The sequence below is a fragment of the Taudactylus pleione genome, unplaced genomic scaffold (assembly GCF_031769625.1).
Source record: "Taudactylus pleione unplaced genomic scaffold, aTauple2 ptg000157l, whole genome shotgun sequence".
NCBI classification, from domain to species: Eukaryota; Metazoa; Chordata; class Amphibia; order Anura; family Myobatrachidae; genus Taudactylus; species Taudactylus pleione.
Genome location: NW_028284559.1, coordinates 4,615,129 through 4,640,911, shown reverse-complemented (window position 1 = coordinate 4,640,911; position 25,783 = coordinate 4,615,129). Strand labels below are relative to the sequence as shown.

The following is a 25,783-nucleotide window of genomic DNA, read 5'->3' as shown; positions in this document are numbered from 1 at the left end:
TTCAGCTGACAGCCAGCAGATGCGGACACTCTGAATCCAACACTATATCCATGCTAACTAAGCAGAGCTCTGTACAGGTATTATCTTTACTTTTTTTCTAAGGTGGCGACCTGACTGATCCGGGTGCACTTGATTTCTGCTATACCATTTGGCATCAGAGATCATTTAACTCCCAATTAAAGGATCTTTAACAACCCACCAATATACTTTCAATTCTATGGATACCAGCCCCCTACTCTCTCATCCCCTGTCCAATGCCAGGTAATAGGCACAACAGGTGAAAGTAGAAGTGGGGGACATCTAGGTGTCTTACTTTCACTTATTCTATATATAATCCTGTACTTAAATTAACTATTTATGTTAAAAGTAAACTATGTGACACCTAGGAATATATGCTGATGGTTAATTGAGATACTAGGATTTCTATCGTTGACGATAATTATCTGTCATATTGATATATTGCACACATGGTGATATTCAGATAATTGTTGATTTTTGTGCCTTATCCTGTTCTCATTAAGTGATATATGTATAAATTATAATTAATTCAGACATGGATACATATCACATTAATATTGGTATCAATTTCAGGTTTATTTTGTGATCTTTGAACAATATATATATTTACTATTTGATTTGAGAATTGCGCAACTTATTATTGGGAGAAGTTTTGTCCTAGGGCTAATGTACCTTTAACTAGCCTATTGTTGTGAATTTAATTCTCTATACCTGTTATATACCTACCACGAGGTCAATAGAATACTAACCTTATCTGTGTGTACTTTATACACAGGTTCTATTTAACCACCCTAGACTGGATAGGAAATGCATATATAAATATAACCACGGATGTCACATTGATATGATGTATGGTATTCAGAGTACAGGGCAGTATATTTAAAAATTGTGTACTGCTTTGTTTTCAATATTTTTTGCTACTTGATGTTTTTATATGTATTGAGATATCATATTTGTTATGATTCACCTATGTATATTTTATAAGGTATGTTCTTATTAAAGGTTATGTTTTAGCTATATTTTCATCATATCATAATTGTTTATATATTATAAGAGTGCCCCACAAATGGAACTTTCTTTTCTGTTTTGCCTGTGCAAAACAAAACCCCATATATTATTTGAGTCTCATAAGTATGAAAGATTCCATCAATATGATATATCGCATAGCCCCAAAGATCATAGATGTTCCAAACATATTGAAATCAGGCATCACTTTATTCGTGAGCTTGTGGAGAAGGCATCCATCTTGCTGATGTACTTACTTACTAAGGGAGTTACATTACAGTCACTTATCTTGTTTCGGAGAAAATATGGATTAGAAAGATCTTGAAATGTTGATATTTCCTGCATGACTAAACCCTACATGTTTTACAAGGGTTTTACAAGTTGCTATAAGAGAGATAAAAGTAAATGTTTGCGTAACATGGAGAACCTTGTAACGACAGGGGGAGGGATGTTGAAGCCATGTGAGATGAGAGTGATATTGTGCAGTCTCCATATTGGCTTTAGGAAGGCTGCATTCCATAAACAAGCTGGCCACTGTCTGTATTTCTGTGCATATGCGGCATCATCTTGTCACTGTATCGGACGTATTCCACTTAGCTCAGTGAGACTCTGCAATATACTACATTCACAGAGTTGTTCACATCTAGCATCCTGTGCTGCTTCCAACATACTGTCAACGGCTAGTAGTATGTACATTCAAGTTACTGCTAAATAAACCACTCCACTGGTTATAGTCCGGAGCTGCTCAGTGACTTCAGGGTATCTGCTGGTGTGTACATTTACTCTGTTATACCATCTGCAACTGTACACACATATTTGAACAGTTATTACTAACATACTGTTAGTTAATATACTGCAGAAACTGGTTCTTAGGTTCTATACTGTGAGGTGCTGTTGTATGTGTGTAACGGTGTGGGCGGCTGCCGGGAGTCCAGTACTGGGGCTGAGGATCGACACCCAGTGCTGGGAGAAAAGGTGCCTTGGCTTTTGGAATTGGCATTTGGTGCAAGCCAATCATAGCTTGCAGACCGGCAGCCAATCAGAGCTAACCACGTTGAGTCAATTCAGGTTCACCATGTCATGGCTCTGCCTCCTCACTACGGTTTTTATTAGTTGGTGTGAGCGACGTCAAGGGAGTTCATAGGCAGAGAGGGAGTTCTGACTGCCACCTCTAAAGTGAAATGATGTGATAGGTGTGGGGCTAAATTAGAGGGAGCAGTGAGGAGCAACAATATATCAGTAGCTCATCGGTATGTGTGCACAGCCAATACGTCTGCCAGGACTGTAGTTCCAGGCCCGGAAAGAGAGGGGGGCTCATCCCTGTCTCCTACTGCCAATACCTGGAGAGCTGTATAGTGGTAGAACTTCTGGAGTATTGACCTCTGGGCACAGTTGTCAGGGGGGCACAGAGATTCATCTATAACCACTGCTGGCACCTTGCTGATCACTGCAGCAGTTATAGATTAATCTATCCTATCCATTACTATGGGTTCTGTCTGTGCAGCTGCTTGCCGGTGGCTGCCTGGAACAATATATTTTTTATATTGAGACAAGGCACGTGTGCTGAACCACTGACAAAGGAGCCGAGCCAGCCACAGAGTGAAGAGAAGCAGCAAGGGGGCATGGCCAGGGCAGGCATGGAGGAGTGAGGCATGAAAGAGTGAGCTTCACCTGAAGCTCTCCAGCATTAGTTATCCGGCAATACTGAGAAGGGTGCTATGAGATACTAATTTTCCCCAGCACGCGTGAGAAGGGACAGGAACTGGAGAGTGCTGGAGTCCACACACTGTAAGGGATTGTGGGCCTGATTCAGACCTGCTCGTGAGTGCACAGCGCTCTCAAATGGGTCGATGGTCCCCCACTGCGCACGCCGGAGCCGGCTAGGGCATGCGCATGCGTGAGACCCGGCCAGCGACGGGCACTCAGTCGCTACTGGTCTCGCACCAAAAAGGGGCGGCTGTCGATTGTGATCGACAGCTTGCCCTGTTTTGGAGGTGGGCTGGGTGGGGCTGGCCAAACGGAGGCGTTCCCGAAGGGGCGGCCTTAGTAGTGAGTTTTCAGCTCTATTAGAGCCGGAAGCTCACTGGGGCTTGCGATGGACGAGACCCTACCACAAGGGTCTCGTCGCAATCCCGATGGTCGCGATGGTTGCGACCATCACCTGGCCGCTCACCCACAGCTTAGAGAGCAGCCAAGAGGCTGGCTCTCAAAAAAAAAAAAAATGCCGCCCTGATTCAGAGCGAGCGCTCTGAAAGAGCGTCCGGCTCTGAATCAGGCCCCGAGTGCACCTATGCTGAGCTGCTTATCCTAGCTATCTTAAAACACCAACTGCCTAAGCAGGTTTGGAGGCAAAGCCATTTGTCTGAAACAATGTACTTGGTGTTGTGTATTCTTTTTGAGTACAGACTATTAGGTGTTCTATAGCTGCTAATAACTGAACTAATCTTTATATCTCTGCAGGATTTTCCACCTGCCAGGCCACAAATTCGCCTTTGCTGGGTGCAGCACAGATGATTTAATTATTGGACTTTTGAGTACTATATTCTGGAATTAGTTAAAAGGAAGCACTCTGCTAGAAGTGCACTTCTAATACCACCTGACTCAGCAGGTAAAATATTGTCTCCTAAGCTTGGAGATGGCTTGGAAGCAGAGTTACTTACTGGAACATTGTATCCAGAGCCCGTGCCTATTTTCCCGGGGACATCTTTTCTACGCATGGGCAGATCACTGGGAAAGGGGGCCAAATGGAGGCTGCACATGGGCCCCCTCCTCTCTTAAAATGCCCCTGACATCATGTTCTGTCTACCATCATTATTATTATTTCAGGTCATGCATGGGAACATCTCCATTACTTTAAATAGCAAAGCAGTGACTTTTTTTAAACTCATACATTATAATTGAAGTTTCGGATTTTACCTCAGATGTGTCACTTTAAGTCCATTGAAGCACAATGAATGTAATACCTGGGGCTCGTCTTACTCCCCGGTGTGTGACCAGGCAGCTGCAGCCTGTTCTCTCTCTCTGTGCCGCAATAGGAAGCTTTGATGTGGAGAACCTTCAAATCCTTTGAGAAGTGTTTTTCCTTTAGTGCCTGAAGATCCATCTGGTGATATTTTTTCTTTATTGATGTGGTTCTCTGCTCTGATGCTGGCTATAGCATCCAGTACATGTCTTCCGGTTCCTGTGTGTGTGTAATCTATTGGCTATGAGTTTGGCGTATAATTTAAGATCAACATTAAGGAGTGAAATGGGTCTGTAGCTCGGACCAGGGAGGGGTCCTTACCTGATTTAGGGATTACCGAAACATATACTTCTAGAGATTGTCTAGAAAACTGAGAGTCTGCGGAAATTGTGTTAAAGGCATTTAAAAGCATAGGGGCCAGTTTATCCTTAAAAGTTTTATAGTATGCGATGGTTAGACCATCTGGGCCAGGGCTTTTACCTGAAGGGGAAGAAGATAAGACAGAATCGAGTTCTTCCATTGTGAAGGGAAGCTCTAGGGCATCTCTATCTGAAGAAGACAAGGTGGGAAAGGTGGCTGTGGAGAGGTAGTCTAATATGTCTTGGGACGAAACAGGAGGTGATGATGTAGAAGAGGAACCCGCCAGGTTATAGAGAGTCGAATAATATTGTCGAAAACAGGAAGCAATTTTAGATGACAATGAGTGAGATGTGCCTGAACTATCTTTAATAGTTGAGATAAATCCAGATGCTCGCTGAGCCCTCAAAGCCCGTGCTAGGAGTTTCCCTGGCTTATTACTCCATTGATAAAACCGGCTCTTACATTTCCGTAAAGATAACTTTATGTCATCAGAAAGTATCCTATTGAGTTCCGCACGAGCCTCTGACAACTTCAAACAAATATCGCCAGATAGAGATGATTTATGTGAAGTCTCAAGCAGATTGATACGCTGGAGTAGAGTCGAGATCCGTGCAGATTTCCGTTTCTTAATGTAGGAGCCGAGTTGAATAAATTTGTCTCTAATTACACATTTATGAGCTTCCCAGATAGTTACCTGTGAAACTTCGAGAGTAACTTTAAAAGCTAGATAGTCCGATAGAGCCATGTCAACTTCTGTCTTACAATAGGGATCTTGTAATAGAGATTCGTTAAGCCACCAAGACCATTGTCCGAAAGAGAACCCAGGTAGTGACAACGTCAAAGAAACAGGGGCATGGTCCGACCACGTGATGGGACCAATATTGGCGTCAGCGAGCAAGTGGAGATGTCTGTGACTCAAAAATAAATAATCCAAATGGGAGTATGTCTTGTGGGGGTTGGAATAGAATGAATAGTCACGACCAGTGGGATGCAAAATTCTCCAGGAGTCAGCCAGCTAGTGATTATGGAAACTCTGTTTAACCTGTCTGTATTTAGCCTGTGAGAATCGAGGGGAATTAGAAGAAACATCAAGTATAGGGTCCATGGTCCAGTTAAGGTCTCCCCCTAAAATTATAATACCCTTTAACCGAGAATCAAGCTGGTCTAGGACAGATATCAAAAAGTTATGTTGTGCCTGATTAGGGGCATATACATTAATAAATGTAAAGTCCTGGTGGAAAAGTTGACAAGTAATTAGAAGTACTCTGCCTGGAATCAGCTTATAAATTTTAACATCGGAGATGGGTAATCGTTTTGAAAAAAGAATCACAACTCCCTTAGATTTCACTTCAGGACTATTACTAAAGAACACCATAGGATAATGACGGTCAAGAAGGGAAGGGGAGCGAACCCCAAATTTAAAATGGGTTTCCTGAATCATAGCCACATCGACTTTATCTGCCCATAAAGAGCGTAAAAGCTTAGATCTTTTTTCAGGGATGTTTAGGCCTCGAGCGTTAATGGAGTAAACAATAAGCTTGGCAACTGAAGTCATTTGAGGAGATTTGTAGGGAAGTATGGTAGTGGTCCCTGGGAGAAAGAGAGGGAAAGAAAAAAAAGGGCAGAAAAACAGGAGAAAACAAAAAAGAGAGAAAAAACAAAAAAGCATAAAGATACAATGTTATACAACACCGAGAACATTAGAATTCCCACGTCTGAGACAGTGGAAAATTTATAATAAACCAATATCTCAGTAAATGGTAACATAGATAGCGGGTTGGGCGTCATTTGGGGTCATAGTCAAATGCAGTCCTAATATAAAACAAAAATAAATTTTAACAGTGACATCTTAGCAATAGAAAAGACAAATGCGGATACTAAATATCTATAAACTAGAAAATGTTAGTAAGATTGGGATTAGAACATGAAAACATGTAACTACAGGGAGGGTAATCAGTCGTCCCCGAAATGTAGAACCAGAAACAAATAATCGAGACCTACAAGACTATAATGGCCTAGCCAGTGAGATTATAATAAATCACAAATTTAGATATTACATCAAAAATTATTTCCTAGGTTATGAATATAATAATAAACCTGAACATATTAGAAAACATTAAGCTTATAGCAAAAATATACTATCAGGAAAAAACCTCGTGTCCTCCAATTCAGGCGGAAGAGGATGATTTTTCAATCGCCTTCTGGAATGCTGAACTGAATGCCAAGAAGAGTGGTTCTCTAAGCGAGGAGGTAAGACCAATTGGGCCAGAGGATCCTTCCATTCAGGCGTTTCAACAGGTGGTAAGCCTAGCATAGAGAACGCTGGAAGATCTGAGGGGCTATGGAGAAGATGTGATTTACCGGAGAAAGTAACCTGAAGATGAAATGGAAAGCCCCATCGGTATTTCAACTGTCTTTTGCAGAGTTCATCAGTGAGCGGTTTTAAGGCTCTGCGAAGCTGAAGGGTATGCCAAGATAAGTCTTGATATATGTGAATAGTCTGTCCATTGAAGTCGACACCTTCCACTTGCCTGACTTTACGCATAATCTCATCCTTTTGAGAAAAATAGTGCAAGCGACAAATTACATCCCTTGGCTTATCCGATGAAAGACCTCGAGGACGTAAAGCCCAATGAGCTCTGTCGAAAACAATTTTATCATGTGGGTCATTGCCGAGGATTTCGTTGAAGATTTTAGTCAGGGCGTCGATAAGGTTAGGAGTTTGGACATCTTCGGGAAGGCCTCTGACGCGGATATTATTTCGTCTCCCTCTGTTATCTAGATCATCCACCCTGGATTTTAGAGATTGCAGTTCAGCGGACTGTGATGAGATGATGTCTGTCAACTTAGATAGTGTTGTGTCCGTAGATTCTTGAGTCTCTTCCAATGACGTGAGATGGTCTGAAAGTAATGACAAGTCCCGTTTAACAGACGCCATTTCCTTCCTGATGGTAGTTTGTAGGTCCAGTTTGGTAGGCAATGTCTTGATGTATGTCAAGATTTCTTTAATCACGCTGCCCAGTTTAGAAGAGGATTGAAGGGCGGAATCCTCAACTGAGGAAGGGCTTGGCGGGTTAGAAGAATTTGAAAGTGAATCTGATGGATTGAGTGCAGGGACTTCTTTGGAGGGGGTTGGGAGAAGGAAGGGTCTCAGGTCCGATTGAGAGGAGTCATTTCGGGGACGAGGGTCCTCCCTCTTTTGAGCAGATTTTTTATCTTTGCCCATGTTCAGAGATGATAAAATAATATGAAGGCAAAGTGGGCATGCAGAATGTGATACTTAAAAAGACATCACATGGAGGAACTGCAAATGAGCACAGACCCCCCGAGGCTGCTGGCTAGGTATTCATGGCGGAAGCCAATATCACATTTTCAATGAAGCAAGTATTAGAGTCACGAGTAATTCCGTATATTAATATAGTAGTATATGAGGTATATATAGCAAGAAAAAAAAACCTTCAATATTTTAAACTGAAGTGATTGGTAGTAGTAAGAGAGAATTTGTAAAATGTATAAATTGTGGTTATTACTGTGTACCACAAGGTGGCGCCAAATCATCAGTCAGGGAGAAGTAGAATTGGGAGAATTGCAGAGTAGCTGTTATTTAACTCCCCTGGAGTGATCAGCTGGCTGGGATATTAGTAATTGAGAAAACCAGGGCAAGGGAGCATCAACACTCACCAGTGATGTCAGGAAACCAGCAGGACCTCAGGGGCATCTCATCCAGATCTTTTCAGCCGTCATCAATTGTCCCAAGAGCTTCAGTTGTGTCCAGCAGCTTCACAACTGGGTGTAGGGCACAGGGGCAACACAGGATGTGCTGCAGATAGACTACCCAAAGCCAGGGATGTTAGCGGCAGCCCCAGCCGAGCAGCCAGGTGGCAGCAACAAGGAGCCAGAAGCTGTGACCAAATGAGGATGGCGTGGTGCAGGAGAGCCGACAGCCGCAGCCCCAGTTGAGTGGCACCAGCAGGTATCCGGATGCCACCTCCGAGAGCGAGTAGCGTGACACGGAGGAGCCGGGAGCAGTGCCCTCACCCAAACAGCCGGGCAGCAGCAGCAAGGGGCCAGAAGCCGGAACCGAGGGTGGGCGGCAAGACGGGAGAGACCCAGAGACAGCGGCCTCAGTCAGGTGGCCGGGCGGCGGCGGCAGCAGGGACCCGGCATCCATATCTGGGAAGGAGCGGTGAGCAGTTCAGCCTTGCTTCTGTATAGTCAGACACTCGGGGGCATATTAAGAGAGGAGGGAGCCTGTGTTCACTCCCTGTCGGGGGCCCCCTCCTCTCTCCCTGGTGACCGGCAGCAAACTGACACATCTGACCTCCGACTGCAGCATCAGTAGACTCTGGGCCCTAGAGTGTGCCCAGAGTCTACTGCACATGCACAGGTCACCCTGAAAATGGCGCGGCTGCCATTTTTCCTGGCAATTTCCTCACTGCACGTGCGCAAAACAGCAGAAAAATGGCCGCGGTGGCCATTTTCCTGCATTTTGTGCACAGGCTGAGACACCCGACGTGGAATCTTGTAGAGGCAAGTATTAGATAATATGGGTGCAAGGTGTGTAGTGTGGGCCCCCAGGGGCCCGTGTGCCCTGCACACCCTGCACCCATTATAGATACGCCCCTGCAGACACTGCTTGCAGAGCTGGGGGCGGGGCCACATTACAGGCAATAAGCTGCAGAGAAATCAGAGCTCAGTCAGCAGCAGCAAGAGAAGACACAGTGATGCAGGTAGGAGAATCAATGGACACCGGAGCTTAGTGTAGTGAGGGGAGAGTTACAGTAAGTAGGGGGTGAGACAGGCTCCCAGTACTCAGACCCATCTCCATGTGTGCCTCCCCAGCCATTGACCTAACCGCACGTCACTGGCAGGGGGCTGCCTATTTGGTCAGTCCTGACCCCACAATTTCTGATGGCAGCCCTGCCAGCAGGTATTTCTACTGACATATGAAAAACAAAAAGCCACAAAGGTGCACTTACAATAGTATGGCGACGAGAAAGCTCTGTCACTGCGAATCCCCTCCACACTCTAGTTACGGTATTTTCACAAATACAGTGACTAGTGCCCCGCGCATGTGCCAACCACCGCTGCTACCCCTCCCCCAGTGCTAAGCCCCGCACCTGACACTAAGCCCCACCCCCCGCAATTGCGGATCCCCCGCGACCCCCCCTCCCTTAATAGCACTTACCTGCAGTCATCAGTGCTCCGGTGATGTCTTCCATGCCTCCGGTCAGCTGATATCCCATACTGCACTGGGACCCGATCACCTGATGACCGGGCCGCAGTGCAGCATGGGAGACCAGCTGACCAGCTGACCATCACCGGAGCCCCGACCACCGGTCCCTGGAGTCAGGTAAGGTTTTTTTTGTTTTGTTTTTAGCAGAGATCAGCTTGCACTCTGTTTAGACCAGCTGATCACTGGGACCGGCTCCGGGCTCTGCTCTGCCCGTTACAGCAGAGCAGGAGTTCGGTAACCGGGGAGACCCTGGATAACACTACTTCCAGGTGGCGTTATTATCACAGGGCCTCCCCTGGTATTTTTTTCACTATTTATTTTTAGTAACTACCAGGCAGATCACATTTCTCACTACAATTATGGGAAATGCGATCTGATTACTAAAAATAAGTGATACTTAGGGGTTGAAGTAGAATTTTACGAATTCTACTCCAATTGCCCTTTAGTAACTGTAGGTGATACTAAAATAATGTGAAAAGGGTGTGAAAACACCCCTTTTCACTTTATTTTAGTGAAAATAATAATAAATAGAGCCCAATGAATGCTATAACGAATCTATCTTTGCCTGAGAGCACCCATTCACGATTACTAATTTTTTTTATTCTCTTTTGGATATTAGCCAATAGTTATCCTGTATTGCACCTATTGTTAACCCCTTAACTGACCAAAAACCGCTCCAAAATTCTCTGTTTTTTTTATGAGTGAATTAGGTGGGTAACATCCATTTTAACTTATCAAAATTGTTTAATAAAAAAAAGAAAGTTTTTTTTTTAAAGATTTGTAAAAATATATATTGGTTTTTCAAAAATCAGAAGATCAGAGCTACCATCGCAACATCGGAAACATCGGGAATTTCAAATTGAGATCGGTTTCAGGCACAAGGTACACTAGGGGGGGTGAGGTTAATTACTTATTCCCAGCAGCTGCTAATCTTTGCAGCCACTGGGTAGGGGGTCCTGCTTTGCTGACCGATCAGCAGTGATCGACAGCACAGCAGACAGAGGGGGAGAGTGTGCAGGCAAGCAGAGGGACCGGAAGGTCCCTCTGAGAGCAGCAGCTGCAGGAAGATTCTCTTCCTACAGCCGCCCTCATATTTATCTGACTGATCAAAATTATGCGACCAGAGCAGATAAATAACTGCCTGGTGTGGTCAGAAGATTGTGACCATGCCAGGCAAGTGGTTAAACAAAAACATATTTAATGATAACAATGTTATATTCATTTATTTATACAATTGGGGAACTATAATGTTATAATACCTGCTGCTAACAGCCCATGATGCTACTATCTCCTCACACCAGACCTATCACCCTACACTGACATTATCCTCCGCTCATCTACCCAACCCCAGTTCCGTCTCTCCTATTACTCGAGACCAGGTCTTTCCCCTCACCCTGTCCCCTTATATCCTGTTCTCCAGCCCCATGTCCACTGTGTGTCCCACTAGCTCCATTTATCACATCAATGCCCTCTCCCTCTAGACTGCAAGTGCTCACAAGCAGGGTTCTTACTCTCCTGTGCACATTTTTGTCAACCTTGTCTGTAATAACTACAGTTTTATATCCACCTCAATCTGTCTATCTCATATTAGCCTGCTCTCCTGGACTGTCCGGTAGACTCAAAAATTATGGCAATCTCTCCAGGACTCCTGAAAAAGTAGAACAGCCTCCCGCAAATCATAGTATTGAGCAGTAGTGGGTGTGGCTGCAATGATGCATTCCCTAAACTCACACTAGAATTTCTTCCATATAGTTAGTACATGATCCCGTTATTGCAAGTTAGCACAATACAGTGGGGGCCGCTCTACAATCCAGCTCTCATGCATTCATTTTAAGTGACAGAATATCCAGTTTGGCAGAACTACATATATTGTAATTGCACTACATAGCCTAATAATTATGTATTACCAAATTTCTGTGTCCGTATCCGGCCTCCTGTTCTCCCAGTAGCTTCCAGGATGTTTATGTTTTGGAAGCCATGTTTGTGCAGCTTCTCAGCAGCTGTGAGTCCGGAGATACCAGATCCAATGATCAGCACGACAGGGCCCCCAGGTTCAATGGACTTAGGTTGCGCGGAGACCACAGAGGGATAGTAAAGAACCAGAGCTGTGAAGAACACGAGGATGAGGAGAAGCCTGGTCCCAGGACTATCTCTTTGTATTTGCATGTTGCCTGCTTTTCTCTAGTTTTAGAAATACAACTTAAATACAAATCAAGAGTCTCTTGCAAGCAATTTTTCTTTTGCTTTAGCCCAACCCAATGACCTAATGTGAAGACTTCCAGATGTGCTATGTAAGGAATGCCTTGACAAAGCCTGAATGGTGAAATGGGTGTAGGCTCTCTGCAGCTGTTGTCTATCTTCTGAATATATTGAAACACACTGTTATTGTTTATGCTGTTAGACTGAGAGTGATACATGTGTTACACTGTATACCTGGTGACTTTTTAGCCGCCTCCAAACAAAGCAATGAGAAAGCACTGACAACTTTGGCAGAGGACAGGGTAATATGGAAGCACATGAGTAAAAGCAATGATAACAACAATATGCTAGGATTGAATGGCAGAAGCTAATTGATACTGCATACGTAGCCCTAACCTGCCACAACCTAATTGGTGATTAATGTGAGAATAGATAATAAGAATATATATTAATTCATACTGAGTTGTATCCAGGGATTAAAGTGGACAGGAACGGGGTGGAACTGAGTTCTGTCACCTCTAATGGTAGGTGGAACTAGTTCCACCTCCACCAAGTCCCTGCACAGAAGTCCCACAGACAGAGAGCCACTCACTGTCTGCCTAGGGAGGCTCAATTTCTTCAGAGAAACCAGCATATAGTTAAGGAAAGAATCAAGCGAAGGCAATACATAGGGTTTGCAAAAAAACATTGGGCATCCAGGTGGCATAGACTAATTTGTGGGGACCTCATAAAAAAAACTCAGAGGCATGGCAGAAAAATAATACTGATGATATAGACTTTTTTTTTTCTTTTTAAGTAATCTAAAGGAGGGTATCCACTTAGCGATTTTTATAAGCGATTGCACGATAACGACGTCATTATCGTGCAATTGCTTGCAAATCGTGCATTCATCGGGCATGTTTTGGTCAGAAACGACCAGCGATGCGTGTGTCCGCTGGTCGTATCCGACATCTATTATCGACCGTACATGCTGTTCAACCTGACGATCCCGTCAGGTTCAGCATGTGCGGGGATGATGGATGTGCCTGGACTGAATGAGTGAACGTTCAGTCTAGGCATATCACTAGACATGGAAACGACAGCACGATTACAATGTCGTAGTCGTGCTGTCGTTTCCATGTCTACTAGTTACCTTTATATTGATGTCTAAGCTGATGGCAGGAGTGCTAAAAAAGCATCTAAAATGTATTTCATACTGTCATAGCCCTCAGCCATTCACTTTACCGTTTCCTATACACAACAGTGTATGGGCTCTATTTATTAACATTATTTTGACTAAAATAAAGTGAAAAAGGGTGTGTTCACACCCTTTTCACATTATTTTAGTATCACCTATAGTTATTACAGGGCAATTGGAGTAGAATTCGTAAAATTCTACTCCAACCCCTGAGTATCATTTATTTTTAGTAAGCAGATCGCATTTCCCATAATTGTAATGGGAAATGTGATCCGACCAGAGTTACTAAAAATAAAATGTGAAAAAAATACCTAGGGAGGCCCTGTGATAATAACGCCACCTGGATGTGGCGTTATCCAGGGTCTCCCCCAGTTTACTGGACTCCTGCTCCACTCTAATAGGGAGAGCAGAGCCGGGAGTCGGTCCCAGTAATCAGCTGTGTGGTCTAAACAGAATTGTAATTTTTAATTGTAAAAAAAAAATTAACTTACCTGACTCCAGGGAATGGTGATCGGGGCTCTGGGGGATGTCCTCCCTCTGGTCAGCTGGTCTCCCATAGTGCACTGTGGCCCGGTCATCAGGTGATCGGGTCCCAGTGCAGTATGGGAGATCACCTGACTGGAGGCATGAAGTACATCACCGGAGGCCCCGATCATGCAGGTAAGTGTAATTAAGGGAGGGGGTATCGTCGCGGGGGTCAGCGATCGCGGGGGGCTGGGCTTAGCACTGGGGGCGGGGCTTAGCACCAGGTGGGTAGCAGCGACGGCCGGTTGGTGCATGCGCGGGCACTTTGTCATGGTTTTTTTCCGAAATTTACCATGACTAGAGTGCGGAGGGGATTCACAGGGACAGAGCTTTTTCACAAGCTCTGTCCCTGCAAGGGATTTGTAATAAATCCCTGTGATATTGCCTGAATTCGCAATGCAAATTCAGTCATTAATATCACACTACAATCTGCATTCAATATGCGTATTGTATTAAATAGAGCCCTGTGTGTGTAAAGAATAGTTTTAAAACTTGTTTTGGCCTGTCAGACTAGCGTGATGGGGGGGAGAAGTAGGCGGCGGGAGAGATGAGTTCCACCACCTCTCCAGGACCAATCCTCAATAGCAGGACATGAATACATTTGAGCAGCACAGTAAAAATCTGTGTGGTTAATAAAGAATATTATAAGAATGATGAAATTACAAAGGTGATAGTGCCCAGTTATGCAGTAACCTAAGAGGAACTGATTGGATACATTTATACCCCTTTCACATCACCAAAATAACCTGGGTTATTCCCGGGTTGTTGCCGGATCGAACCAGGGTCGACATGAGTTTAAAATGCACCAAAATGAATAACCAGGGTCGACCGACCCAGTATTTCAACCCGAGTTAAAGGAAGGGTTAAACACGGGTCGGACCCGGGTTATTTGGCTCTTAAATGGTACAGACCCGGGATATTCGACTCGGGTCTAAGAAAATAGTGCTGTTTGGCTTTTTCCAGTCAGCTGACCAGCCTGCACACAGAGCACATGTCTCTGTATTTACATTACTGTCCTGCACTGCACACTTTGGGCCTGATTCAGACCCGGTCGCAAGCGATGAGCGCTATCAACCGGGTCGATGTTTGCCCACTGGGCATGCGCACGACGGGGCCGGCTCTGTCGTGTGCATGTGCGAGACCCGGCTAGCGACGGCAATACGTCGCTCTGTGTCTTGCACCAGAGGGGGCGAGCTGCCAATGGTGATTGACAGCTCACCACATTTGGTAGGCAGGCAGGGGGGGTGGCTGGCCAAATGGAGGCGATCCCGAAAGGAACGCTTGCTGTTTGGGGGCGGCCCCACTGCCATCACTAGTGATGTCAGTGGTGAGCTTCTAGCTCTATTTAGAGCCGGAAGCTCACTGGGGCTTGCGGCCACGAGACCCTACCGCAAGGGTCTCATCGCAAGCCCGATGGTCGTGATGGTCTTGACCATCGTGACCATCAACCTGGCCGCTCGCAATAGCTGTGGGTGGTCACCCGCAGCTATGCGAGTGGCCAGGAGGCCGAACAACAAAAACAAAAACCGCCCTGATTCAGAGCAAGCGCTCGTTCAGAGCATCCGTCTCTGAATCGGGCCCTTTGCACAATTTGCATCTGTGACATGTGTTCTGTCGGCCATGATTGCTGCACTGTAAGCATTCCCCAGCCCCTCCTTTTTCTTTACTGAAAACATCATCATAATTGAGAGCCAATTAAATCCTTTAAAAATTACATCACACTGTTATAACATGGGCAACCCGGGTTGAGTTAAAGGGCACCAAATCTACAATAACCCGGGAATAACCTGGGTTATTATGGTGATGTGAAAGGCCCTGAACCGGGTCTGACCCGGGTTGGACCCGGGTTCAAAACCCGGGTCCAACCTGGGTTTGCAATGTGAAAGGGGTATTAAAGGGCTAGACTACACTATACCCATCTCTTCCTTAGTGAGGGAATAAAATTCTATTAATCTCTCTGGCCATAACGTATGAAACTAAGACATAACAGTGTATGATTACTTAGAAGCAATTAGCTGTAATAAGTGATTTACAGAAACTGAATGACACAGACAATGGTTGTTTTGTTGAACATATATTTTAATACAGTTTACTATTTTTCATTCCTTTTTTCATGTTCTGTCGTTTTATATTTCACCTATTTTAACTTATAAATATTTAATACATACCAATAAAGTTTATAACTTTTAAATTATATTTTTGTGGTCGCTAGTGCACCCTCGAAACTACTTACCTTTCTCTTCTTATTTTTATGATATATGTAAAAATTGAGTAGTGGGTAGCACCTCATAGAAGCCATATAACTATGCGGTAGAGATATGTAACTACAGATTTGAGCTATTTTGAGATAAGGACATTTGAAGATGTTAGTTAGGATAAAGACACTGGTGCAGGATTCATCCCAGTCTTGATTTTGGCATCCCAGTAATCATCATGGGTGATTTCAAAATACCCATTGATAAACCATTCCCTGTGTGCCTCCAAACTACTCTCACTAACATCCTATCTCAGCCTCTCCCAATGCACTGACTCTGCTACACATCAGGATGGCCACTGCTTTATTCTCTGTTACAGTATGCTCAGTTTCTGATCTTTTTTAACTAGAGATGTGCGACGACCCCCGTGTTTTGGTTTTGGTTTTGGATCTGGATCTCCCCTGATTTTGGATCTGAATCTGGTTTTGGATTTTTCTCCTCCATGTTTTGTTTTTGTGTTTTGGTTCTGGATTTTTTCTTAAAAAAATCATAAAAACAGCTAAAACCACATAATTTGGGCCTGTTTTTGTTCCTACAGTATTATTAACCTTAATAACAATGATTTTCAGGCATTTCTAGGCATTTTAACCACCTCACAGCTCACAATATTGATTTCAGTATTTTTCACCAATACAGGCCAAAGGCTGCAGCGAGCTGGCAGGCTAAAGTAAGCTACAGAGCAGTGGCACAAACGCACGGCAGTTTAAAAAAATATAGGACATCTATGAAACATTGCCACACAGCAGTGGCAGACAGGATGGCAGTTTAATAAACTATAATAATGTCAGTCGGCAATGCCCTAAATTGTGCCAAATGTAAAGCAAAGAGGTGCAAGATGGAATTGTCCCTCCCACCCACTCTTATGTGGGATATTAAAAAGGACATGCACAGTTTAGCAAACCAGGCACTTTAGCCACTAGGACTGACACTTTTGTGGCTGAACTCCTTGGTTTGTTTGGGCCCCACAAAACAATTTTTGGAAGGACTACCTTCAATTATTAAGGAGGAGGTTGATGATGAGGGTGTTGGTGGTGGAGATTGCATGTTATGGTCCAAACTGCTGGTAGCTGATACTGGACTGCTTGTTATTTATTTACAAATGATAATTTTATTAAACAAATTGCATGAACTCGCTGCAAGTGACGTAACAGGGAGGATGTGCCTAGATGGTTAACGTCCCTTCCTCTGCTAACTTTAGCTTAACAAATGGAACAAATGCCTTCACAACTGTTGTCAGAATTTAGATTAAAATAATTCCACACCCAAGACGTTGCTTTTCTGGCTTTCTTTTTATCATTAGCAAGAACTGCTGCCACTGGTGGCTGATTTACGCAAACCACATCCTTATCATCAACATGCACATTAGCGTCAGATAGGACACAAATTTCCCCCTCATCCTCCTTTTGTACTTCCTTCACACTATCATGTAGGTGATGATGCAAGTGTTGGTGTTGGAGGTCGAAGGCGCTTGGATCCCACAGAGAGGGAGCAGGTAGGTGACACTGGACTTGTTGCGTTTTGAGTTTTGGAACTTGGCGACATATACTTTGATATTTGATGAATGCGCGCCAAGTGACATAACAAGGAGGAGATTCCTAGGTGGTTTAGTTCCCTCCCTCTACTCACTCTTGCATGGCAATGGGCACATATTGCTTGACAACTGTTGTCCGGATCGGGATGGAAATAATTCTACAAGTGAGAAGTAGATTTTTTTGTCTTTTGTCCCGGCATGACAACAATGGGCTTTGGCTTTTTCAAACCATGGGCAACAGCTGTTGCCTTACTTACACAAAGGACATCCTCGGCATCAAAATCCTCATTACCAACACCAACATCCTCATCATCCTTAGCGCCTTCATCCACCAAAATATCCTCCTCCTCCATGTGCAATTCCACAGAAGCATCCTCAATGACTCCGTGTGCAAGATGTTGACTGCCCTTCCCCACATTTACAGAGGGCACACAAATGTTGGATCCAGTACTAGTGTACTGGATCCTCCAGTACACTAGTATTTAGGTTGGGCTCACACATGGCAACCGCGGACACACTTGCACTCTCTTCGGGGATTTGTGATTTAGATTTCTCAGGGCACACAGTTGGTTTTTCCTGAGCTGACTTAATAACTTTCACATTTTTAATTGGACCACCACCACTACTACTACAAGCAGAAGGGCTATCAGAATCAGCAGTCTTCTTCATAAAGTAAGAAGGCCAAGGCCTTATCCTTTCCTTGCCACTTTGTGTAGTGAATGGCATATTGCCAATTTTTTGTTTATCTAAAGTCAAATATCTTTTACATTTTTTTTCTTAATTTCAGTAAAACCTGCTTTACCATATCGATGACGTGACTTAAGCCCTGGGGCATGGGCCTTCCTAGAGGTCGAGGAAGTTGACAGCCTTGCACTGCTGCCGGCAGCTACAACATGTGGTTCTTGGCCTTGCTCTCCTGTCATGTGACAGCCCTCCATATTTTTTCTGCAGTCTAGAAGCAATGTCACAATCACCAATAGTGTAGCCAAGGTGCGGTTACAAAATTAACACATGTGCAGTCATGCGCACACACAAAAATATTAGAAAAAAAGACAAATGATGATTTATATTTTTTGTCAGCTCCAGAAGAACTTGGCCCCAGAGTAACGATTGATCACAACTGGAGTCTGTCAGCACAAGGTTGCAACTTGCGTTGCTGGCTGGATCTTGTCCACTGATGGGGTTAAGCAGAAAACCCACCCACACAAACAAGAAAAAAATCTGACACTTTAATTGTATTTTTTTTAAGAACGATTGGAGTCTGTCAGCACAAGTTTGAAACTTGCATTACTTTCTGGATCTTGTCCACTACTACGGTGAAGCTGAAAACCCACCCACACAAACAAGAAAAAAATATGACACTTTAATTGTTTTTTTTAATTGAACACGACAGTAGTCGCTGTATCTTGTGCGCTAATGTGGTTAAGCCTAACAGGCATGCACACACAGAAGAGAAAAATATATAAGACAGTGACACTTGTATTGTTTTTGTTTTTTGATTGAACACAACTGTACTGTAGTCGCTGGATCTTGTGCGCTAATGTGGTTAAGCCTAACACCCACGCACACACAGAAGAAAAAAATATATAAGACAGTGACACTTGTATTGTTTTTTATTTTTAAGATCGACTGGAGTCGGGCAGCAAAAGGTTGCAAGTGCAACGTGCGTTGCTGGCTGGCTCTTGTGTGCTACTGTGGTTAAGCCTGTCTAACACGCATGCACACACAGAAAAATATAAAAACTTAAAAAGACACTTTTTTTCTTTTTACTTTTTTTTGGGGGGAGTCCAGAACTTGGGCCCAGAGATGGACACAGCACAAGCCCAGGACACAGCAGATAGCCCAGACAGCACCATGACCACAGACCGGAATGGATCAGCACAGTGATAGTGATAGTGACAGCACCGTGACCAGAGACCAGAATGGATCAGCAGACAGCACAATGGCAGTGACAGCACCGTGACCAGAGACCAGAATGGATCAGCAGTCACCAGCCCAGGACACAGCAGATAGCACCAGTACTCTCCCAGCCCTACACTACCCACCCTCCCTGTTCACTTTACACAGCCAGAGTGAAAATGGCATCTGTCGCGTGGTCCCTTATATACTACATTGATCATAGAGACGAAAGCTCGCGAACCGCAAGATTTACGTCTCTATGGTTTTGCCTCGGTTTCGAGAACCGAGTAAGGTGGGAACCTCCGAGCCTGCTTGGATTCGACTCGGTTATGCTAAATTCGGGTGGCCTCGGTTCTCTGGGAACCGAACCCGCTCATCTCTATTTTTAACACTTGTTTCCCACTCTCAGACCATCATCTTATCCAGGGCTGCCATCAGAAATAATGGGGCACATTACAGACAAAAATGGCAGGACCGCCTCATCCTCCCCTTGACTTCTGACCCAGTGGACATAGAGGTATATATATACAATACTGTGCAACAGTTTTAGGTAGGTGTAATGCTGCAAAGTAAGAATGCTTTCAAAGACATAAGTGTTAATAGTTTATTTTTATCAATTAACAAAATGGAAAGTGAACGAACAGAAGAGAAATCTAAATCAAATCAATATTTGGTGTGACCACCTTTTGCTTTTAAAACAGTATCATATCTTCTAGGTACAATTGCACAAAGTCTGAGATTTTGTAGGACTAGTCAGGTGTATGATTAAAAAATCATACCAAACAGGTGATAATGATCATCATTTTAATATGTAGGTTGAAACACATTCATTAAATGAAACAGAAATAGCTGTATAGGAGGCTTAAAACTGTGTGAGGAACAGCCAATCTCTGCTACAAATGTGAGGTTGTGGAAGACAGTTTCATGCCACACGTCATACACCATGGCAAGCACAGCAACAAGACACAAGGTAGTTATACTGCATCAGCAAGGTCTCTCCCAGGCAAAGATTTTAAACCAGACTGAGATTTCTAGATGTGTTGTTCAAGCTCTTTTGAAGAAGCACAAAAAAAGGGGAAACGTTGAGGACCGTAGATGCAGTGGTCGGCCAAGGAAACTAAATGCATCAGATGAAAGACACATCAGGCTTACTTCCCTTCGATATCGGAAGATGTCCAGCAGTGCCATCAGCTCAGAACTGTCAGAAACCAGTGGGACCCAGGGACACCCATCTACTGTTCGGAGAATAGTTTGTATTAATAAAACATTAGCGCATCTGGGGATTTATAGCTGCTTCTGTATTTACTATTTAGGAAAATGGAAAAAATTATTGATATGGTATAAGAAGCACTTGGGAAATTATTGTGTGTCTGTATTGTGTCTTACGTGGGTGGGTGAGTGTATAATGTGTGTACTAAATACCTGCAGATCGACTTGAAAAAAAAAAATTATATATATATATATATATATATATGAAAAATAATAAAAAAAGAATAAATAATAGCAACAAATATAAGAAATAGAAATGAAAAATAAAAATAAAAGAACTAAACGAACAGATAGATGTTTAGACTCTTTTGCGGGGATGTTGGGTGCCCGCTGCTTTGTTGCAATGCACGCGGGTATCTCTCCCTATCGTACCCTGAGACACAGAGTCATCCTTCTGTGCCGGTGAACATTAGGCGCTCAGTGCTAGACGAACTCTGCACTCTGTAGTGCAGTGGTGATGGTATGCTTCTGCTCGCTCCCGTTCTGCATACTGCGGTTGCGGCTAAGCCTGCTCTGTTCTCTGCTGTGCCTCCTGCAAACTCTCTGGCTAGTGGCTCTATTTAGGAAAGAGCCAGCGGCTTGTTAGTAGTTTTAGGGCTCCAACACATTTCGTCCACGTGACGGACTTTGTCAAGGAAGCCGGGCTGTTAGTAGTTGCTTCAATTTATACTCTGGTGATTGCACCAATTAATTAGTGAGAATTGCTGCAGCTGTACCTATTAAGTTTGCTGATTGCTGATCTTTATTGAAAAAATACTTTAAAATGGCAAGCCAGAAATACTGCTTGCTGTTTAAACTTTTACTGTGAATTGCGTATATAAGAACAGAAATAAGAAAAAATATATAATAAATGGATGAATATAATGTCAAAAATTATGAAAAATGTATATATAAAATGTATATATAAAAAATATATAGTTATATAAAATAAAAGAACTAAATAAAATAAAAGAACTAAAATAACTAAAATATATATATATATATATATATATATATATATATAGTGGACCACAGGATTTAAAAAAATAAGGTAAAATGGTTATGTGCTGGTTAAAAATGAGCTTGATTCAAAATCTACATTAAGACCTCCGGGATGTAAAGTTTTTAATTCATAGATCCATTGTGTTTCTTTTTTTGACATTCGTTGTATGTAGTCCCCCCTCTCCAGTCTTCTTTTATTTTTTGTATGGCCATAAATTTTAATCCTTTGGGAGTACTATTATGCTTCATGAAAAAACGATCTGAGATGCTGTGTGTCCTTAGGGCCTGATTCAGAGCTGAACGCTCTGACCAGAGCGCTCGCTCTGAATCAGGGCCCTCCTCCCTGAAAATGGAGCGGCCTCTTGGACGCTCGCATAGCTGTGGGTGACCACCCACAGCATATGCGATCGTCCATGATGATGGTCGCGATGGTCTTGACCATCGCGACCATCGGGCTTGCGACGGAGACCCTGCGGTAGGGTCTCGCTGCCGCAAGCCCTGGAGTGATTTTGGCTCTATCAGAGCCAAAATCGGCTCTATCAGAGCCAAAATCACTCCCACTGACATCACTAGTGATGTCAGTGGGGCTGGCTTCAGACGGTAGGCGTTCCCATGGGAACGCCTCCGTCTGGCAGGCACGCCCACCAAAGGGGGCGTGCTGTCAATCAACATCGACAGCACGCCCCCTTTGGTGTGAGACCCGGAGCGATGGAGAGCCCGTCGCTCGCCGGGTCTCGCGCATGCGCACGACGGAGCTCCCTCCGTCATGCGCATGTGCAGTGAGAGAACATCGACCCGCTTGCGAGCGTACTGCCGCACACGAGCGGGTCTGAATGACCCCCTTAGTCCTTTCCTGATATTGTTAATGTGTTCACACATTCCTGTTTTCAATTTTCTTTTTTTGCGTCCCACAAATTGAAGTCCACATTCACATTGTAGCAAATAAATGACTCCCTCTGTGTTAAATGTTCTTTCACCACGTATTCTTTATTGGTTACTTTTGATTGAAAATTGAATGTCCCTTTGGTTGTTACATTTTCCACAGTGGTGCATCCTTTACAATGGTTGCAGTATTAAAATCCTTTTCTGCCTTTATACACACTTGATTCTGCTAACGGAATATAGCTAGAAGTCTGGGATGTTTGCAGTGTGTTGGCTCTTCTGTAAATCGATTTAGGCTTTGAAGCAATGATATCAGCTAAAAGGGGATCTGTTTTGAGAATGTGCCAATGCTTGTACAGAATCCTTTCCAGTGGTTTCATGTTGCTGTTATATTTGGTTATGAAGGCCATATGTGATTTATCGTTCTTTTTTGATGTCTTATACTTCATGAAGTCATTTCTGTTTTTTCTGCATGTTACTTTGAGGCTATTATCCAGTAAATCTTTATTATAGCTTCTATCTTCAAATCTTTCCTTTAGTTTATTTCAAAATCCACATCTTTGGAGCAGTTTCTTCTCAATCGTTGAAATTGTCCCCCCGGTATGTTACTGATCCATTTTGGATGATGATTGCTTGTTGCTAGCATGAAGTTTTTGCAATCCACTTTTTTATGTATATTTTAGTTTCAATCTTATTATTTTCTATAAAGATCTCAAGATCTAGAAAATTGATGGAGTGTCTGCTGAATGCAGATGTGAACTCCAAATTCAGTTCATTTGAGTTGATGTGAGTCAAGAATTTGTCCAGGTCTTCTTGGTTGCCGTCCCATATCATGAGTAAATCATCTATGAATCTTATCCACATATTGGTTGTTAGCCCAAATGTGGTCGTCCTCCCACTTGGTCACGACCAAATTCGCATAACTTGGTGCGAATCGACTGCCCATAGCAGTCCCGGTCAGTTGTTTATAGTAATGGCCTTCGCACCAGAAATTGTGCTCTAATATAAATTATATGCAGCTCATGATAAAATTTGTTTTACTGTTAGGAATGTCTGACTGGTTACATAAATAATGATAAGTGTGTGCACAGCCATCAGCATGTCTTATGCATGTATAAAGTGATTTTACATCACAAGTTACAAGTATGAACGAGTCCTTCCATACAATGTTGGCTAATTTTTGTAGCGTTGCTGTGGTGTCCTTGATGTAGCTTTTCTGTTCCGCTACAAGTGGTTGTAGGTAGCAATCTACATAGCCAGAAAGGTTAGATGTCATCGATCCTATGCCTGATACTATCAGACAACTCGGAGGGCTCTCTGGGTCTTTGTGTATTTTTGGAATCTGATAAAATACTGGTATTCTTGGTTCTTGTATTTGTTGCTATTATTTATTTATTATTTTTTATTATTTTTCATTTATATATATATATATATATATATATTTATATATTTCAAGTGGATCTGCAGGCATTTAGTACACACATTATACACCCACCCGCGTAAGACACAATACAGACACACAATAATTTCCCAAGCGCTTCTTATACCATATCAATACTGTTCGGAGAAGTCTGGCCAGAAGTGGCCAAGGCCAAGCAACTCAACTATGCATGAAAACATAGGAACTGGGGTGCAGAAAAATGGCAGCAAGTGCTCTGGACTAATTAGTCAAAATTTTAAATATGTGGCTGTAACAGAAGGCAGTTTGTTCACAGAAGAGCTGGAGAGCGGTACCATAATGAGTGTCTGTAGAGACAGAAGGATTTGACCAAGCCTTCATCCACAGAAGATCTGTAGTTCATTTTCCAAGATGTTTGGAACAACCTCCCTGCTGAGTTCCTTCAAAAACTGTGTGCAAGTGTACCTAGAAGAACTGAAGCTGTCTTGAAAGCAAAGGGTGGTCACACCAAGTATTGATTTTATTTTGATTTCTCTTCTGCCCATTCACTTTGCATTTTGTTAATTGATCAAAATAAACTATTAACACTTCTATTTTCGAAAGCATTCTTACTGTGCAGCATTTTTCTTACTGTGCAGCATTTTTTTCACACCTTCCTAAAACTTTTGCACAGCACTGTATATATATATATATATATATATATATATATATCTCCCATACTGTATATATTAACTAGGGGCTGCATGGCTGTAATATCCACAACCTCAGTGAGCCTGCTGCAGTCTGTGACTGCACTGACTACACTGTGACTGGCAGTGACTTCCCATTGGAAGCATTACCTGCCAGTCACACACAGGACAGGCAGTGCCAGGGGGAGGTGTTTTCTCCCCTTGAGACTGCCAGTCCAGGCTGCAATTAGCAGAGAGAGTGCTTCCAGTGGGAAGCCGCACCTCTGCCTTTTGGCCAGCCCTACCTGGCTTGTAGGGGTTGCAGCTGATGCACTCCCTAGAAGTTGGTGTTTTGTGCATGTGTAGCGCAACCACCGCTTGTGTGCATGCTTCGGTCTCACCATCTACATCGGCAGCCCCCCTCATCCAAGTGGGTAGGAATCGAGACTGCACAAACATATAGTCCAATGTTTCTCATCTCTAGTCTTCAGGAAACCCTAACAGTGCATATTTTTATTTTCCAGGTCTCCACACAAAATTACAAGTGGAATAATTAGTACAACCTGTGATCTTTTTACCAGTAATGAATGCACCTGTGCTCCAGCAAGGAGATATGGAAAACATGTTAGGCACTCTGAGGACTGAAGTTAGAAAACACTGTTATAGTCACAAAAAAAGAACTATGTGAAACAATAGTCACCTACATGACGTCCCTGTGAATCACTGTTGGAACCAGTGATCACTACATAAAAAGGATATAGAATCTATCTGGAAAAAAACAAATTGGCCAGTATTTAGTGCCTTAATAAGCTAATTAGGCATGAGGCACTAATAGGTCTTAATAAGTGAATTGTTGGAGAATATAGTTTTTTTTTTTAACGTCAATAAATTTTTATTGAGTATAATGCTAAATATTTATGGGGGTACTGAAAAAAGAAAAAAAGGGAAACATACATAAAATAAATTATAGGAAGGTGACAGTACATTCAAAGACATTAAACAAAGACTAAAAAAACCACAATTACCAGAATAGATAATTAAATTAAATGTTTTGGTCCCCCTGTGGAGTCTCATTCAGATCAAAAGGGGAGGCACTTCGAGGGATTGGAGAGGGCAGGGACAGGGGTACCACTCCTCCATCTGTAACATACAGATGCCAAGGATACCATTTCACAATAGGGGATGAAGTAGCTGTAGAGTAATCAACCTCCCTCATCTCCATTTCAAAATAGGATTGTGTTTTAGTTATAACTATGGCAAATGGGGGAGGGGAAGGGGTCTTCAAATGCTGAGCTATAGTGGCTTTGGCAGATATCAGAATGTGGCCGAGAACGTACCGGTCAGATTTGGGAACGGAGATTGGATACCAGTGGAGAAGGGCGAGGGAGGGATCTAGGGTTAAAGCGAGACCTAGGAC

General features: G+C 43.2%; 1 protein-coding gene across 1 annotated transcript in view; it reads right to left on the bottom strand.

Moving 5' to 3' along the window:
- The window catches only part of LOC148521561 (peroxisomal N(1)-acetyl-spermine/spermidine oxidase-like), a 45,818-nt gene extending 34,027 nt beyond the window's left edge, over positions 1-11,791 (bottom strand). The window contains exon 1 of the mRNA XM_088475004.1: positions 11,489-11,791. Within this exon, the coding sequence (XP_088331130.1) occupies positions 11,489-11,747 (259 nt within the window). The 5' untranslated portion in view covers positions 11,748-11,791. The remainder of the gene's footprint in view (positions 1-11,488) is intronic.
- Between the last annotated feature and the right edge of the window lie 13,992 nt (positions 11,792-25,783).